At 36.6% G+C, this 20,049-nt stretch overlaps 1 protein-coding gene across 1 annotated transcript in view; it reads left to right on the top strand.

Moving 5' to 3' along the window:
- MRPL3 (mitochondrial ribosomal protein L3) overlaps window positions 1-9,983 on the top strand; it is a 42,514-nt gene extending 32,531 nt beyond the window's left edge. The window contains exons 7-10 of the mRNA XM_019024200.4: window positions 916-1,024; window positions 2,436-2,513; window positions 4,032-4,109; window positions 9,320-9,983. Of these exons, the coding sequence (XP_018879745.1) occupies window positions 916-1,024; window positions 2,436-2,513; window positions 4,032-4,109; window positions 9,320-9,472 (418 nt within the window). The 3' untranslated portion in view covers window positions 9,473-9,983. The remainder of the gene's footprint in view (window positions 1-915; window positions 1,025-2,435; window positions 2,514-4,031; window positions 4,110-9,319) is intronic.
- The last annotated feature ends 10,066 nt before the right edge of the window (window positions 9,984-20,049 follow it).

Below are 20,049 nucleotides of genomic sequence, written 5' to 3'. Positions count from 1 at the left end.
ATTTTTTTCTATTTAGTCGTCTATTATACTAGTACCTATTGCTGCCTAACACATTATCCTAAAACTTAATAGCTTAAAATAACAAACATTTATTACCTCAGTTTCTGTGCTCAGAAATCCCATTGTAACTTACCTGGATGCCTCTGACTTGGGGTCTCTCCCAAAGCTGCAGTCAAGCATCAGCCAGGGCTGTAGTCATGTCAAGGTTCTAACTGGGGAGAATCTGCCTCCATACCTACTAATAGTCCATTGCCAGACCTCAGGTCCTTCGTTAATAACTGGAGACATCCTTGCAGCATGTCTCTCCATAGGACAGTTTACACTAGCTGTGGAAGTTGGCTTCCTTCAGAGCCTGGCAAGCAAGAGAGTACCAAGATGGAAGCTACAGTCTCTTTGTAACCAAATCTCAGAAGTGACATCTCATCACTCTTGCCATATTTTATTTATTAGAAGCAAGGGACTAGGTTCACCCAGACTCAAGGGGAGGGAATTAAGCAAGAGCATGAGTACCAGGAGGTGGTGATCTTTGGGTTCCATCTTAATAGCTGCTTGCCATATCTGTTACAAGTACTTTGAAACTTCTAGAGCTTTTCCATTTTTACTGTGTCATCTTCACAGAATTAGGATGATAAAACTCCTGTTCAGATAAAATTCCCTGTGCTTAGCTTGCTGGTGTCTCACAATCTTGAATTAATCATTTTATATAGAATTAGACTCCAGGAAGGGGCGCAGACCAAGACAGAGATAAAGGAATGTTTATTTGCAGTTTTACTTGTATAGCCTTTTCTAGTTATTTAAATAAGAAGCTTTGTTAAAACTCTAACAAGAATGTGTACAGTTGGTACTAGAAAGTGTACAATTGGGAATGGTCTATGCTCTTTTCATTATGTAAATTCTAACGTTTGTTTTGTTCAGTATTGGTAAAGGTTTTCAAGGTGTCATGAAAAGATGGGGATTTAAAGGCCAGCCTGCTACGCATGGTCAAACGAAAACCCACAGGAGACCAGGAGCTGTTGCAACTGGTGTGAGTATAACTAGTGAAGCTCTTTTTAATGCTAAATATTCAACTTCTGCACATGTAGTCCTCAGTCCGTCCTTGATATGAAGTCATATAATTTTAGTCTGACACAAGGGGGCTCCATGTACTTGTCACCCTTTTATGGATCCTTGCCCCTCACTCATTTCCCAGAGCCAGACTAGAATTAGTTATATTCCACAAGGTTAGCTGAGCATCTGTAGTTTGGCTGTATATACCCTGAGTCTAAATTTAAAATGTACTTTGTGCAAATGTTGAATTCAGTTTGTCTTTTGAATTAGTATCAGTTAACAATTCTGAAATAATTTTCTGTGAATTGTAGGATTGAGTAGATAAGTAAATGTATTGATAATGGAGCTAGGTTTCTCACTGTTGGAAAAGGGCGTTAAAGTATGAAAATGGGAAAATTAAAATGAACCCTATAGTGTTGAATTCAAACTATAAGTATGCATATACTGTTTGGTGGGGGAGGGGAATGCATGCATGCACACAAGGAAAAATGTAGCACACAGAGAAATGGGTGTGTGTGTGTGTGTGTGTGTGTGTGTCTTAGTTCTGTCTACTGGAACATTGTAGTCATATATAACAGAATATATTTGTAGAATGAATAAGAGTGATACTTAGTCTGTAATACTCAGAATTGTCTTTTAAGCCTGTTGGTTACATATTAAACATATCTAATGCCATGATGAGGTACTTCTACTGAGAGTTTCACCTGTTAATGTGAGAGCAGCTGATGGAAAAGTGTTTATATTGTGAGAATTCATGTGTTACAAGAAGCTGTTCCATTTTAGTCATAATTCAGATTTGCTTCTTTAGATGTAGAACTATTATCTGTTATCAGAGCCAAAATCAGAGACTGTGAAGCTGTTAGATTTATGTAAATCAGAGAAAACCAGGGCTAGACAAACTAGTATTCTGATAACTAACTCTGTCCTTGAATAATTTTGGTCAAGGAAAGTAACATCTAAAGCAAGGAGCAGTAGGACCATTCCAGCACCAGTGGTATGGATGAAGTCCATTAAGTCAGTTAATACAGAAGATGAGTTCAAAACAGGCCTGGCAGTCCATTTTTTTTCTTTGAATGATGGTGTCGCTGTGTCTGTATGCCCTTGTCCTTCTTTAATTCTTAGCCAGTATTAGGTCAGTTGTTACTGAGTTTTTCTCCTATATCTGCTTCTTAGTCTGTATTTATTTTATCAGTCTAGTCTCATTAGAAAGGAAATCCTCTAGGAGTAAATATGTCTAAATCCGTATTTAGTTCCTTACTGGGACCTAGCAGAATAGGGGAAAAATAAAACATTTTAATAATTTATATTTTTAGTTTGCATTGTGGTTTGATCAGTGCTGTTTAAAATTGATAGTACTTAAAAGTGTTAACTTTAGTTTTCTCATTTAGGATATTGGCAGAGTCTGGCCTGGAACTAAAATGCCTGGAAAAATGGGAAACATATACAGGACAGAATATGGACTGAAAGTAAGTGTTACAAGTGGTTCTTTTTAGGAACAGCTAAATTGTCTAAATGCAAAGGCAGCAGAATATGTATTTAATCTGTGTCTGTACCATTGTTCTAAGAGGCTTTAAAATTATTGAGGAAAAGAGGATACATGAATTGCGTGTGTGTGTGTGTGTACACTCTAGTTGTAGTAATGGTGGTAGTAATGATAGTGTATATTTCAAGCCATGAAAAGTGCAGTCATTAAAGAGACAAAATTAGTAGTCCACTCTTGGACCTGGAAGATTTTTACAAGATATTGTTGCATGAAAAAAGTAAGATTCAGAGCATTCAGTATAATACTCGTTATTGAGTAAAAGATTGAACAAAATCTCTCTACGTGTGTATGTTGCTGTGCCATCATATAATCACAGAAGAGTGGAAGCGTATATACCAGGTTCTTGGATTATATATCAAATTGTGTGTGTGTGTGTGTGTGTGTGTAAGTGGATGTAGGTAAGGAGGAGAGTGGGAGACAATCAAAATAGGAGGAAACAATAGCACTACAAAAGGATTATGATATACATCTGTTTTTATAAAAAATATCTGTGTATATTTAAAAGAGAAGTTGAATTCAATCTCTACCAATGAGAAATGTATCTAAGTAAAACTGAGTTATACTATAATGGATGCTGTATAATTATATTTCTGTTAAACAACTAATGTTTATATTTGTTTGCATGTATGTTTTAAAGTGTAGGAAGTACAAAGAAGAAAATAAGCCACCAATAAGAACAATACCCAAAGACAATCACTGGAAACATTTTGGTGCATATCCTCCCAGTCTCTATTCTGGATACCTTTTATATATAAATTTTGACCAGGAGAAGTTTTCAAATTTTATATAATTAAACCTAAGATTTTTTTACCCCTTCTATTACATTTATACTCATCAGAGACCATCTATTTGCTGTATTTTCTTCGTGTGTGTGATTTCAATTTCTGTAATATTTAATACTTATTCATTATTAGATAGGAGCCATGGGTCAAACTTGATTCCTTCTCCAAATATTTTATTTTCTCAGTACCATTTTTTGACCAATCATTCTCTCCCATTTATGTACGTTTTTTCTCCACATGAAGATCTTTTGAGGACCATCTACTCAGCCCACTTTCTTTAGAAATTAGAATCAGTGAGGTTGTGGCTTCTCCAGACTCTAGTTATAGCAAGCTAGTATTAACTAAAAATAAAATAAAATTGAATTTCCACTTGTTATTGTTAATGGTGCCAACAGAGTCCTTTGAAATATCCAAATAGTCTTGATCATTCAGTCACATCTCTATTTAAAATGAGAGTTTTCTACTACTTCCATAAGATATATTTGCTATGGTCTTCTATTACAAGTCATCCATAGGACTTGAAGTTTTTCAGTTCTTATTCAACATTCTGAAGTACTGGTAAGATTATTACTTTACAAGCAACTTACATCCTCAGCTTTTAGTAACATTGTTTTAATACAAGTATATCCTAAAATTTTTGGTTTTATTTCATGCTTTAGGTGTGGAGAATAAACACAAAGCACAACATAATCTATGTAAATGGCTCTGTACCTGGACATAAAAATTGCTTAGTAAAGGTAAGTATAAGTGTCTTCTTTTTTTTCCTTTTTTTTTTTTTGTTTCTTACTTGCAAGCTAACAAATTACTCTCTTTATTTTCTATTGTTTATATATGTGGATATTTGCCATAAAGTCTCCTTTTTCTCATATATGTGGCTTATAAATAAATGGCTGTTTTTCCACATGTTCTCTCCTGAATCTTTCTGCTTTTTAGTAGCACCTGAGTGAAAAAAATGCACAAGATAACCTGTATTCTATTTCTTTCAAACCAAGAACCTGTGAAAAGGGTAAGGCTGTGTATTAGTCCATCCTAATAGAATGGATGGACTCCTATAAAGAAATACCTAAGATTGGGTAATTTATAAATAAAAGAGGTTTAATTGGCTCGTGGTTCCGCAGGCTGTTCAGGAAGCATGGCTAGGGAGGCCTCAGGAAACTTACAATCATGGCAAAAGGGGAAGGAGAGACGGACATGTCTTACATGGCTGGAGCAGGAGGAAGAGAGGGAAGGGGGAGGTGCTACACATTTTTAAACAACAAGATCTTGTGAGAACTCACTATCACGAGAACAGCAAGGGGGAAGTCTGCCCCCATGATCCAGTCACTTCCCACCAGGCCCCTCTTCTAACATTGGGGATTACAATTTGACATGAGATTTGGGCGGGGAAAAAAATCCAAACCACATCAGGCCAGTAAGCAGAAAGACCTTCAGGAATATGAGAAGGATATTTGGAAAACTATTGCCAAAATACCAGTATATCTCTGTCCTTCCAAAAGGAACATGTTAGCTTTTTAAAGTGCCCCATCTACAAATGAATGGATAAAGAAGATGTGGTGTGTGTGTGTGTGTGCGCGTATGGCTGAAGAATATTCTAGAGAATGCACACACACACTAGAATAATCTTCAGCCATAAACAGAATGAATTGCTATTGTTTGTGGTGACATGGATAAACCTGGAGGACATTATGTTAAGTGTAATAAGCTAGGCACAGAAAGACAAATATTGCATGATCTCACTTTTATGTAGAATCTAAAAGTTGATTTCATAGAAGTAGAGAGCAGAATGGTTTTACCAGAGGCTGGGGGAAGATAGGGGGGAGGAGAGCTGGCGGAGGTGGTCTACAAGCACAGAGTTAGTTAGGAAGAATACATTCCGGTGTTCTGTTATATAGTAGGGTGACTGACTATAGCTAATAGTAATGTATATTTCAATATAGATAGAAGAGAGGATTTTGAATGTTATCACTATAAAAGAAATGATACAAGTTTAAAGTAATGGATATGCTAGTTATCCTGATTTTATCATTATACAATGTATATGTATTGAGACATCACACCATACCCCATATATATGTACAATTATGTGTCAATTATAAGTAAACCCTGCCCCCACCGCCCCCCCCCCCAAAAAAATGCTTTTTGGCTTTTAAAAGAGTTACTTTGACAAACCAGAAATACATGAGGTAAAAATTGGAATCATCAAAAGTGGTTAAAGGTAGACATTTGAGGGGGAGCTTTTTTATTATTACTAGCACCATGCTCTGATTATATCTTTTAAGTGTTTTTCTTAAAAAAAAGAAAAAAGTAAAAAATTTGTACCGATAGCTCAGATACATTTTAATAAAAACTCTTTAAGTTCTCAGAGACTTACTTCCATAAAATAGAAAATAAATATTCTGCCTGGAGTTTATTCCAACATAATACAAATTTTCTTACCTCTGAGTTTTGAATCTTCCATGCTGAAAATAAGTTTGTATTAAAAGTTATGTCAGCTGTTCTCCAGAGTATACTCTTCATTGATTTTCCAATGATAGCAGCAAAGAAATAGTGAAACTTAATCCTCTGATTTTTTAAACTCAGTGTTTCCTTATATATTTTTTTCATTTCTAGGTTCCATTACTAGCATAGGGAATAATTTTTTGAAATCTTGCAAGGAATAAGAATTTTGCTTTTTAAAATTACCTTTCTGAGACACTTCACTTACTGACTGGATTATTCTCATTTTTGTTAAAGAAAAAAATGCATTTAAGCCAGGCCTGGTGGCTTGCATCTGTAATTCCAGCTACTCAGGAGGCTGAAGTGGGAGGATAGGATCACGTGGCCTCAGGAGTTGGAGGCTGCAGTGAGCTGTGATCACACTATTGCCTTCTAGCCTGGGCAACAGAGTGGGACTTTGCTTAAAAAAACAAAAAAAAAAAAAAAAGAGAGAGAAAAAGAAAAATGTATTTGATGAATTTTTGTAAGTTTTGTTTTTTCCTTAAGTTTGCAGGTTTTTAAGTTTAAGTAGGTTTCTAGTCCCCAAGTAAGGCAGTCATACTTACAATGACAGATAGTTGAAGCCAGAGTATTGTCATTGTACTTCCCATAGTATTTTGTCTTCATAATTCATATGAAGACATATCTTCATATCTCTGGCCCCACATTTCAGATCACAGGTTATAAATAGCACAACCTGATAAAGGAGAAGGATTATTTTTTATAATAAAAGTATACTGGACACCAGATTAATTTTTAAATGTCAAATCCTCCTTTTCTGCCTATTTTTCTACATAACATGATTCTAGGCTGGTTTTCTAGCTGAACCTTACCATTAATTGCTGTGACTTCTCAAGTACTACTACAATATCTTCTCAAGTACTTCTACAATATCCCTGTTACCAACAGAGATGAATGGTCAATTATCTTGAAAAACTATAGTACATACGATGACATTCTGATGTAGTTGTATAAATAGTTGATAACCAGTAACATTTATTACTCAGATTTATTGCCTACTTCAATAAAAGATTACTTCCAAAAACTCTATTCACTTTCATAATCGATAATAGTTTGCCATCACTGAAGATACTCAGAAGATACACCAAAGAATTCTGAAACGGGAGTCTAAATACATTTTGAGAAACTGGCATCAGAACAATGTCTAGTCCCTTTTGAACTATTAACACACTAGTGAATATATTTTCAGCAAGTATATTTGTATAATAAACACGTCCTTTAAAAAAATCTTTGAAATATGGTGCTTAAATAACTTTCTTTTGTAACCTTAAAGTATCTGCCCAGGCATTAATTAAGGTATGAATTTGGGGAACATTTCGTAGGTTTGTGTTTTAAATGGTAAAACTTGCTATGTCCTTTCACTCCATTATTTCTGTTCTTCCAATGACTGCGTAGCAGGTAAATTAGTCCTTCCTTGCCTATGGGTTTTGAGCCACTTCCTAGTGGGCAGCCAACTTTGTTAACATCCGCTCACTTCTTGGGAGCTTTTGTTTCCTCAGAGTACAGGGTTATCAATAACTTTTAAGATTCCAAAGTTAGTAAAGATAGTCTTAGAGATGACCAACCTATTTAATTGGCATTAGCTTTTAGTTTTGCTGTTTGGATTCACTAAATGTATTAATGAAGACTAAAGAACTATTGTTTACAGCATAATAAGTATAAATGTATGTTCTAAAATACGGTTCATTCGTGTTCATTCCTATGTCCTACATATCATTTATTTTCAGATTTGCCTGGCTTTTGTCTGTCCTTCCCCCACATTTTCTTAAAAGATTTAGACTGGTTTGCTGATAGACATAAAAAGAATGAGGTAGATAATTGAGGGAGTCTTGGTGCAGGCAGGGAAATAATAAACCTGAGGTAAGATTAAATACACAAAAATACATATGGGCTGCAGACCTTTGGCCCTCAACTTTTGCACCACTAAGACAAAAATGGTTGAGATGTCATTTACGTTTCAGATCCATGAATTGTAATACTTAGATTTTACAAACAGTGATTCCGTCTAAAATATTTCTCAGGTATAATAGTTCTATAAAAGTGTGAAAGCAACTGAGAATTATCTCTTTGGGTCTTTGATGACTAAATTTTTATTTCTCAAATTAGCACAGAAAGTTTTGTTGTGATTGGTTTTATTGGTTTTTTTGCTTGGGTTTTATTTTCAATCCTAAATACTGAGCAAGTTTAAATTGGTAAGAATATGACTTTTTCCCTTCTTAAAGTTCAGCCTAAGATTAATGGATTGGGGGGACAAAACTAAACAAGTTGACTTTCTTCTGGGTAATTTACTGATAATTTCTTGAAACAATTTTAATAAGAGGGATTAAAGTAGATCTGTTTTTCTGTACTAAGCTGTTCCTAGCAGCTGTGTACTTTATTTCAACCAAATTATTCATTTCTTATTGCTAAAGTAATTATGCCTCATTTTACTCTGTGTATATAATTACATGTAATTTTTTTAAAAACTTTACTTATGAATGAAGGCTGTAGAATGAGTCAGAAGTTCTGAAGAATCCAATAATGTTTTCCAAAAATAAAACTCAACATTTTAGATCACATCAGTACCTATATTAAAATTGTTCAGTCTGTGAGTTCACAGATATAATTAGAATTTTTGAGAATATATAGAGTTAACAGAGCTCTTACAAAGACTCATAGGTCTGTTATTGTTTTTGCTAAATATTATTCTGTCTTTAACTTATCAATAAGAATGTATGCTCTGACATACATTGTGCTGCATTTATTGTATATGAAGATAGGATTGGTTCTTGTTGCTCACACCTATAAGCAGAAAAATGCACTAAGGCCATGGGAGTATTCAGTGCTAAATCAAGAATGATATAAAATAGTCTCAACTTAAAGGCCCTTACCCAAATTTGAAAATGCTGAAGAATTATCTTTAAATTTTCCATCAATACAGGACTTTTTTTTTTTTTTTTTTGACCATGGGACATAGAAATACAATCTTGTTTGTTTTATTTGTTGGAGAAATGACTCTTTTGGTAGGGGAAGAAAAATGTAAGCTAATTTCCTTAATAAGAGGTGATATTTTTGATTATGTGCTCTTAGAGTTAAGACTAACAAAAATGCTAGTTTGTCAGGTCATTATATTTGAAAATGAATCCATATAAATGAAATTCAAGTAGTAATTTTAGAATGTGATTTCATCCTGTGGGGCAATCCTAGAGATTCTTACAAGTTAAGATACAAAGTAATAATTGGTGATTTTATCCTTATAGCTTCTTGAGTTTCTGTTACTGGATTAGTCATATTTTTTAGAATTAAAGGAAAGCATTGACTGAGTTCTTTTTACTCTATTTATGTAACAGTTGTGTTATTCACGTTAGAAAATGTAGTAGCGGGTATTTCTTTGATTATGAATAATAGCTGAAAAGTCTACCTTTAAAGAACTTAATTGGTATCACTTACTAAGATTTTTGCCTTCTCTCAGGTCAAAGATTCTAAACTGCCTGCATATAAGGATCTCGGTAAAAATCTACCATTCCCTACATATTTTCCTGATGGAGATGAAGAGGAACTGCCGGAAGATTTGTATGATGAAAACGTGTGTCAGCCCGGTGCGCCTTCTATTACATTTGCCTAACGTCTTTGGACGTGGCAGAACCTTACATACTCTGTGAGCTTCGATGAGCCAGAGTGATATAATAACCACCAGAAATCATACTCTCCTTTCTTAGTCACAACAAAATCACACATGTCATCTTTGTCAAGGGCATAAATATATCATTCATACCCCCATTAAATTTTGTTAGAAAAATTACCACATTAAATATATGAGTTAAGTAGATTGGATTTGCTGAAATTGGTGTTGGGCATATTAGCAAAATATTCTTAATTTGTGGACTCAATTCTTTTTTACTTCATATTTCCCAAGTTATCTTAAGATGTCTGTAAATTTAACTTTTATTAAAGTTTTGTCAATCTTTGTGAAATAGTGGTTGTGGAACAGTAGAAAACCATATGGGGACTATAGTGCAACCTATTTGGGTAAAGAAACCATTTGCTAAAATGGAGAAAGTAAATAGATTTTTATTTAAATTACAGAAACATGTTAAAGGCCGGACAAAGGAAAGACAATAAAATCATAAATTATCGGTCCTGTTTACATTTTTGTTGGGAGAGGTGATTACTTTTTAGTTTTATCACTCAATTATAAGATCAGTGTGTTTTGGTTTTGTTTTGTTTTGTTTAGGCAGGGTTTTGCTGTGTTGCCCAGGCTGGAGTGCAGTGCAGTGGTGCGATCTTGGCTCACTGCAGCCACGACATTCTGAGCTCAAGTGATCCTTCCACCTCAGCCTCCCAAGTATCTGGGACTATAGGTGCCCACCACCATGCCTGGCTAATATTTGTATTTTTTTGTAAAAATAGGATCCCACTATGTTGCCCAGGGTGGTCTTGAACTTCTGAGTTCAAGCTTTTTACCTTCCATGGCCTCCCAAAGTGTCAGGATTACAGGCATGAGCCACTGCACCCAGTCTGCCTTTCAAAAAGAATTTATAATGATCTAAGATTGTATGTTCAGCAAACTTTTATTAATCATGTATTAATCAAAATGCTAATGGTTTGTGGGTTTCTTTTTAATTGTATGAAATTAACATGTATTTACTAATGGCTAGTCATGACAAATAAGCTTAACCATGTGTAAAGGCAGACCTCAGTTTAAATACTTGATTTCCTCTGAACCAGATTCTTAATTCACATCATCCAATACGTTTGTTAGTCATAGTGTTAGATTTCCATGTGCTATACTGTCCTGGTTATATCACGTTTTTCACTTCAAATCCAAAGGTAGCCACGTTTTTTAAAAGTTTTTATTTATACTTTATCTTATTCCATTAAAAGTGTATGGCAATTGATAGGAAATCCACTCAATAAAATAGAAAAATAAGAGAAAAATATTTAGGATAATATAAATTAGAATAGGCGGTATTTTGGGGGAGGGAATAGTGTCAATGTCATATAGATGAGCAGGTATGCTGTGCAGAGGTGTTATATTCAGATAGTTTGGTTTTGAGCTTTCTGGGTGCTAAAGTAAAACATAACATTATTTTTTACATACTGTTCGTTATTCATGAGTTTGATTAGTGATAATAATAGACTATCATAGTCTTTAACTGGAGTAGATTACATTTAAAACCACCACACCATATTTGGTTAAAAAAAATATATCAAACTAGAAATTTGTTAACTTGTTAAAAGTTATCTCTAGTAATCATCATATACTAGGGTAAAATGCTAGAAGAATTCTTTTCAGGGATCAAACAAGGATACCCTCTACAACTTCTATTCAGCAGTATTCTTGGGTGTCCTAGCCAGTGCAGTAAGACAAGTAAAAGTAATGAGATAAATTGGAAAGTAGGAGCAAATCTCATTATTTGTAAGAAATATTTACCTAGAAGATGAAAGGTAGACAACTGACAAGCTATCAGAACCAACAGAGTGGAAAAAGGTAACAGTACAAGATTAATATACAAACATATAGCAATATTTTATGGGAAAAATGGATATTTATTTATAATAGCAATTAAAAATCACCTAGGGAAAGCCTAACAAGAAATATGCTAGAGTCTTATGTTCTTTTTTGAAAGATAGATAAGAAAACTTCAATAATGGGGAAGAATATCATGGCCATGAATGGGAAGGTTATATTGTAAAGAATTCATTTCATTCCTGTTTTAAAACTCTCAATAGGACTTAGAGCTAGTCAAACTGATTCTAAAATTCATGTGAAAGTGTAAATTCAAGAATAGCCACTACTTAAAATGGTACACGTTAGATATGCCCCCATACTATGCTTAGGAACTTATACAGACATACCTTAGAGATATTGTGGGTTTGGTTTCAGACCACGGCAGTAAAGCAAATGTCACAATAAAGCAAATCACAGAATTTTTAGTTTCCTGATGCATATAGAAGTTATACTGTACTGTAGTCTATAATGTGTTTCAATAGCATTGTATCTTTAAAAATATACGTACCTTAATTTTAAAATATTGTCAGAAAATGCCAAAGATCTTCTGAGCCCTTAGCAAGTTGTAATCTTTTTAGTGGTAGAGGGTCTTGCCTCAAAGTTGATGGCTGCTGACTGATCAGGGTGGTAGTTTCTGGAAGGTTGGGTGGCTGTGGCAGTTTCTTAGCATAAGGCAATGGACTTTGCCACTTGATTGACTCTTCCTTTCACAAAAGATTTCCCTGTAGCATGGAATGCTGCTTGATAGCATTTTGCCCACAGTAGAACTTCTTTCAGAGTTTGAGTCAATCCTCTCATACCCTGCTACTGCCTTACAACTAAATTTATGGAATTTTCTAAATCCTTTGTTGTCATTTCAACAGTGTTCACAGCATCTCCACCATAAGTAGATCCAATCTCAAGAAACCACTTTCTTTACTCATCCATAAGAAGAAACCACTTTTACTCATCCATAAGAAGCACCTCCTTATCTGTTCAAGTTTTAGCATGAGATTGCAGCAATTCAGTCACATCTTCAGGCTCCACTCCTGCAGTTCATTCCTCCACTGGAGCCTTGAACCCCTCAGAGCCACTCATGAGAGCTGGAATCAACTTCCAAACACCTGTTAATGTTGATATTTTTACTTTCTCCCATGAATCATGAATGTTCTTAATGGCATCTAAAATGGTGAATCCTTTCCTGAAGGATTATGGCAACTTCATATATTAAGGACTATGGCAACTGTAACCTTACAAAACATATTTCTTAAATAATTAGAGTTTGAAAGTCACAATTACACGTTTATGCATGGACTACAGAATAGATGTGTTAGGCATGGAAACAACATTATTCTTGTACATCTTCATCAGAGCTCTTGACTAACTTAGGTGCATTGTCAGTGAGCTGTTATCTTGCGAGACAAATGGACAATTATTTCTGGGAGAACATAAAATCTTTTACCTGCATTATTTGTGAAAAAGGAATCAGTATATGAAGGTAGCCAGTTGCCCAGACATAAGAGGTTTTGACGAAGGCAGGGAACCTTCTGCACTTAAAGACCCTGCCCCAAACTTACCATCTTCTTTCACTATAGTCAGTGGTCTGTGGATCTGTTTTTGAGTTTTAAAATAGCATTTCTGATCACCTTCCAGGATTACAAGTATGATCCCTGTCTTCTAGAATCAGGGAACAAAACTTTCACTCTCACCCCCCAACCCCAACCAGTCCCCACTGCCAGCAGCTTCTACAGGTACATATCCTTTGAAGAGGATCCAGACTCCATTCTGGCAAACTGAGTGGCCCAGACGAACTGTGTCGTCCTCTCCAGTTGTGGAATACCTAAACCAGTCTGCCTAGTCCAACACTACAAAATGTGATTTCCCAAGAACCTTAGGGTTACTATTTGTGGCTACAGCACAAACATTTTGCCTCAGAAGCTGTCCTCAAATATTCAGCTCGGAAATGGAAGTCTGCCTACTATAGATAGGGAGTACATGGTCCCAGTACTCTCCTGCTCAACTCTCTGGATCCCAGGCAGTACTAGAAGCCTGCTCTTGAGCAGTGCTGACCACTGGACAGATACGGTGGCAATTCACTTCTCAGCAGTGGAGCCGTCTTGGGCCTGAGTTGAGCTTGAGTTTGATTTACTGTTTTAGATTTTGTCTTGAAATGGAGAACCTTTTCGTAATTAAACTTCATTCAAATTAGACATTTGTTCCAGCATACTTGGTACTAGCTATTAGGAATAAAATATGGAAATACTGAACCTTGGATAATTCTCTAAGTCTTATAGAGGCCCACAGATTAAGGGATACTTTCAAGAGTATCCCTTACACTACTTAGACTACTGGTCATCCTTCCTCTCCAAGACCTTTATCCTACCTGCTAGGGTAGCCGAAGCTGAAATGCAAATGTTAATTAGTCCTATTTCCACAGTGACCCCTGGCATGGGTAAATTGGATGATGCCAGCTGTCACAAACATTAAGTTGTAAATGAAAATATTTCTTACAGCAAGTATAAGGATATAATTTACAAGAATATTAAGCATTTCAGAATCAGTAGTGCTTTTGAGTCAGTAGTGCTTTTGCAGTCTAATGGTGAGGTACAAATCTGCTTTTCAACTTTCCTCAAGGGGTAGAATATAAGGATGACCTTTACAGCTAATTTCCAAAGGTAAATTTGCAGATGGGACCTGACCATGTTTCAGCACACATGGAGAAATGTGTATAGAACTATGGCCTGTTTTTCTAGTGTAAAGAGTATTAGAATACAGTCAAACACACGGAAGCTGAATTCGTACTTAGGGTTCCTCATATGCAGAATGAATTCCGTTAGTCTGTAGGATTACTTGCCTTACATCCAGTAGCTTATTTTGTTGTACTAATCAAAAAACCCCTCTTTGAGAAAGAATGTGTCAGAGTGAAGTCTCTCCTGATTCCAGCAAAATTGAACCTACGCCCTAAATCATTGCCCGAAGAGAGACTGTTGGCTGTGTCACAGTGAAAACCCATGATGGGAGGAAAGAGCAGTGTTCAGACTGCTGACTCTGAACCTGTTATTTGGACCTCTGGGATGAATACCTTTAAATGTTGGTGTTATTCCTCATTTTTGTCAGTGTAGAAACACAGTGTGGGCTTCCTGTGGCACTGAGTCTTGGAAACTTGTCTTCTAGCCTGGAGTGTGATGTGCTTCTACTAGCTACATTATTTTTCTATGGCTGATTCTTTTCCCTTGGTAGGATGTGTGTGATTCTAAAAATGCCTTTTACTGCCTGTTTTGCCTGAAGGTCACCACTTGGGAAGTTTTCCCCACTTTTGCAGGAACTATGGCAAGAAGAATGTTATGTTTCTATTATGGTACTTTTCATGTTACTGCTTATCATGCTTTTATGAACAGTTTTATAATGGAGCACTTTCGTGATGAGGTAGGGCATGTTGCTGATAACTTACTGAACTGCTGAACCAAGAGAGTGAAGACAGGCAGACAGAAGCAACTCACTATGCTATGAGGCCACCTTGGGCAAACATCTTCAATAGCTTTATAATCATGTGTTACTTCATGGCTGCCTGTTTTCTCTATGGGAAGAAGTTCTTCACATGAGAGTTTATTTTAGTAGTGATAGATAAAGCTTCTACTCTCTTCAGGGACTTTTCTTAAAGTTGACTTTACTATAACAACAGACAGTTCTTCAGTTTTCAGTTTTATTGCTGTTTCTGCTAGAACACCTCATCCACCAGCTTGGCCCCATAAATGATAGTGGTCTCTCAAAGCATGTCCTACCAGACAAATGAAGACTGTCATTCAGACTTTGCCTCCAGCAATTACCTAGGATTCCCTGGAATAGGAGGACTCAGTGTCATTATCCCCTCCAGAAAACAGCCAGTCCTGAGCATGCAGGGTTGCCAGCCTCAATTTCATCATTTTTTTTTCTGGTTTTAAATGTTTGCAAACAACAGTCCATGTCACATGTTTTATTCTTTTTAGATTAATGAGGTGGCCTGTTCAAGTTAGACAGGCCATATTAATTTCAGTGAATGTGGTCCTTAGCACCACAAAAGCAAACAAATGATTTTAACTCAACTGGACAAAGAGTCTTGGCATAGTAGGTGCGTAATTGTTGGTTTTTGGATTTGACTGGAGAGTGAGAGTTGTGATTTTGATTCTCCAAAAGCAGACTATATGAGCACCAAGTATATTTTAGGTCATTTAGAAAGTTTGTTGTTTGAACAAATGAGGATAAGACATCCATCAGTTTTTGACACTGCACCAAATCTGCTTGATTTCAAAAGGAACTAACTAAACACTCCATCACAGGAGTCCTGACAAAGATGCACGGATGGCTATATTAACGAGACTGTGTCAAAATGAATAATAATAAATGGCTGTCTTGAGAATCCAACGTAAATTTCCTTATCTAAAATAGTGGTTTGTTTAAATGATGAAGCAAAGATGGCATTGGAGCTGTTGGCTGACTGTCCCTTTTTTTTTGTTAACTGCAGAAGCACGGAATCTGATGCCCTACCTTGTGGGGTAATGGTGTGCTTATCTCCCCCTCCTCAAACAGAGTTTGGCACGTTGCTAATAACCACCAGCCTACTGCTAAAATATCAATGACAGAACAGAAGAAATAGATATTTAGGAAAACATAAATCAAAGCTGAGGAAGTAGGCAAAAAAAAAGTACTGATAGCAAATAAAGGAAAGATCTATAATATTGGGACAGGCAGCATCTCCCTGCTCACATGGTAATTTTCTTTAGCCAGTAACCAACGAGGATGCCTGCCATGGGAAGAAGGTGTGATTTTGTGATTTAATGATCCAAAGCCCATTTTTAGACACCACTTAGCCACAAAGAGAGGCCCAAGTTTCTGTGGTCCAGGAGTCATTGAGATAAGTATTTATGACAAGGTCCACCCAAACACAAGGGGACACAAGAAGGGGGCATGTCAGGCACAGGGAATTTTCACAGTGGCTTACAAAGGCAAGTCTTACTCTCACCTAACACAGTAGTTCTCCACACTGGCTGCATGTTAGATCCCCACAGAAGAGCTTTTAAAATCCCCAATCCAATATTCTTGAAATTGGGGGGCAGGAGAGAGTAGGAGACCCAGTCATCAGTGGTTTTTAAAGCTCCCCAGTTAAATATTTAACTCCCGTTTGAAGAGGGGCTAATAAGCCGAGATTAAGAAATACTGACCTAAAACAACGTGACGTAGACAGGCAAATCATTTGTGGAACTCAGGCCAGTTAATTGGTCATCTCCCTGAAACAATTTAAATTTTAGAAAATTCTGTACAAATGTAATAATAGTGATGTTTTATATGTGTATAGTATTTTAAATTTTAAGGTGTTTTTATGTTCATGTGAGGTTGCTCTCAGGAAAATGCTTAGCATCTTGTAAAACTGCAAATGTTAGATATCATCAACCCAGTGTTATAATTGAGAAAACAAGCAGAGTGCAAGTCTAGGATTTATTTGGAGTCTCACCAAAGAAGTGGCTGGCAGAGCCTAAAATTGGGGCACTGGACACTTTCCTATATTCTTCTATCCTGGGAATCATGATTTCCTTTGAAGAACGCTGTAAAATGTTGAGTGTATTTGTTTTTGTCTGTTATGAACTGTGATTGGCCTCACACATAAATAATGAATTCTTTTAGGTTGCTTTAGGAATGTATTACTTTAGTATCTCAAATCAATAATACAATCACAAGTGAAACAAGCTGTCAGTCTTGCCTAAAGTTTTTAAGTTAGGGTTGTCCTGCATCTGCACCAAGTATCAAAGGTTTAAGAAAGAGTACTGAGAGGAAAAATTGAGAATGAAGAAAGTTTTATCCATTAACTTAGTTTCTGTTTTTACAAACTGGGATAGATCAAGATTGTTATTTTCTTTTTATGGCTGAATGTTTTAGTACAACTCCAGAGAAACTGGTGTGGAGATGGATAATCTTGAGTATAGGATGACATTGCACCAGCAGATTCCTAATGGTTGACTTAGTAATCGATGAATCCTCCTTCCCAGGCCTCATCAGGGCCACTCTCCCTTAATACTTGAAGTTTTGAGTCAAAACTACATGGCATTTATTGAACACCCACTGTCAGATGTTTCACACATGGTCTCTCATTTAATCCTCAATCACCCCGCCAGGTAATTGTTATCTTTGCTTCATAGATGAGAACATTGAGACTGAGAGATTGTGTAACTTTTCTGAGTCAGATATCTAATGAGTGGCTAATGTAAGACTAAGAGTTAAAGGTTGCCTCTGCACTCCAAGTCATTCATTCTGAGAAGAACCCCAGCTTCCAGTCACCCAAGTTTCCTAGCCATTCTGGTGAATGCTGCTGCATAAGCCCTCTCTTAAGCTTTGGGGAGAGATGAATCCCCCTCCCCTGTGTCATACCCAAAGACATGGCATAGACAAATTTTCTGGGAGGCAGTTTCTCCCATGTATCCAAAAGAAAAGAAAGTGTGCATTGTGTCCTTTAAGTTCTCCACTTCCCTCTTCTCCCATCACCTGAGCCAGGAAGACAGTTGAAAGAAGATTGCTAGAGCTTGAATGAGGGTGGGCCAATTCACCTACTGGACTGCAGAACTCTGGGTGATGCCATTCCTATTTATATTTGAGTGAAACTGCATATTTTTCAGGGCTGTCTTCACCATCCTCAGAGGGGAAAAGGGTTGAGTATGTATTGGGGGGGCTGAGTGCTGTTGAGGATAAATTGAAAATAAGGAAAACATTTGCCCTTTCACTCCAGGTTGCTGGTCAAGATGGTCAAATTACCCTCTCAACAAACTCCAAAATTAGACTTGAGCAAGGGTCCTGGGCCTAACAGATATTGTTTAGACCTGGAAATAGCTCTGAGCAGTAAAACATGTGAAACTTTTTTTTTTTTAAATCTTGGAAATGTTTCCTTATTAGTACTACAGAGCTACGTCTGAAGGCTCTAGGGGAGGATTCTTTTTGCCTCCCAGCTTTTAGGGGCTCCAGGCTTTCCCTGGCTTGTGGCTGCCTTTGTTTTCACATGGCCTTCTTGAAACTTTCTTTAAGAAGACAAATTCTTAAAAGACAGTTTCCGGAATATCAAAGAAGTCATATAAGCCAAAACTGCTGAGTCATCTAAGGATTGATTCAAACATTAAAAGAGAGTTCTTGCAGCTTTTTAAGGACGATGTTCCAATTTTCTCTCCACCTAACAAAGTGGTAAGGTACATTGGACAGGACAGAGAGGCACCCTCGACTTCTGCGTGTCTCTTCATGGACAGGCAGACCTAGGAAGAATATCCGTGGATGAGTCATTTCTCTTCTTTACTTGATAAATTAGGTTGACCTAATCAACCTGATTAGGTTGATCTGGCCAACTTTAAGAAATCCTCTAGTGATCCTTTTCTCTTACCATTAAGCAGAAAAGTGTCCGAACGTCGTGTTGCCCTTAAAGCATAACATTACTTATGTAATTTCCCAACGGAGAATGCATAACCTGGATCTAATCATTGAGAAATATTAAATCCCACCAAAAAAAAAAATGTATTTCTCCACACTCCTTGGTGGCCTCACATGTACACATCCCCAGGGGTCACCCACCCCCCAACCTTGACCCCTCCTTGTGAGCTCAAAAAAAATAGAGAAGAGAATGTATTCTTCAAAAATGTCAAATGTGTGTCTTTTATGGCAAATCAAACCACCTTTTAAAAGAGAGGAAAGACAGACTTGGTGGCACGCCTTTGACCCTCTCTCAAAAAAAAAAAAAAAGACGGGAAGGAAGAAAGGGAGATCAACTGGAGGCTTTTGCGAGTGGCTGATTTGAAACTGGAACTGTAATTCTTCGGTTCCACTTTAGTTTACTTAAATGTATTCCCTCCCATTTATCCAGAAGGAGTTGGACATGACAAATGTTCATTGAATTCTTGTTTACTAAAGACTTAAATTCAGGAGTTAGGAAAATACTTGAGGTCATGTTTCCCAATACTTCCTTGTGGGAAGGAAGGATGAAGAAAAGAAGGAAGGAGAAATAAGTGATGGCCTGGGAACATCTCTTTAAACTACAGATAGAGCCTAGGGCTAGAATTAGCACTGCAGAGCAGTTGTGCCAGCCATTTCTCCCCGCTATGAATGATGCTTGCATCTGAGGGTTCAAGCCTAATCTGTAGACAGTGATCTAGGGCACATTCCAGGGTCTCTGATTCTGCCAGTGCTTCTAGTAACACAAACTGATGTTTCTAAACAGAGATGACAGACTCCTAAGAGATGCTGAGAAGCTGTTAAAGGCTAAAGAAGGGAGCAGCATGCACGTTGAACCCATTTGTAGTTTTCACTGGTGTCTGATAATTGCTTATTGCAGAACACAGAAAGCCAAGGTCTGCATGCTTTCAATTGATGCCATGGAAGTCCCTGCCTTTTCCAGGTAGTTCTGTCCCATGGGGCAGAATATAGAGAGTGGAGCTCTGAGGAAAAGTCTCCAGATTTTAAATTATATTTTTCTCAAGAGAATTTTCTTTAATGTATGATATACTGGCATTTCCTTTTTGTGTACAGTTTTTCTAGACTGTAAATTAACAAATTATGAATTAATCATACAACATTAAATCTCATCAAACTATTGATAATTTTCCAACAAGCACTTTACTACCTGCTGTGTTAAGCAGGGCTTTCTACTATTATTTGATCCACCTAGTTATTTTATTTGCTTTTCTCTGTTCTGGTTTCCCTTCTGC

Source organism: Gorilla gorilla, chromosome 2 (assembly GCF_029281585.2).
Source record: "Gorilla gorilla gorilla isolate KB3781 chromosome 2, NHGRI_mGorGor1-v2.1_pri, whole genome shotgun sequence".
NCBI lineage: Eukaryota > Metazoa > Chordata > Mammalia > Primates > Hominidae > Gorilla > Gorilla gorilla.
Note: the sequence above shows the minus strand (reverse complement) of the source record. Positions and strands in the feature narration are given on the sequence as shown.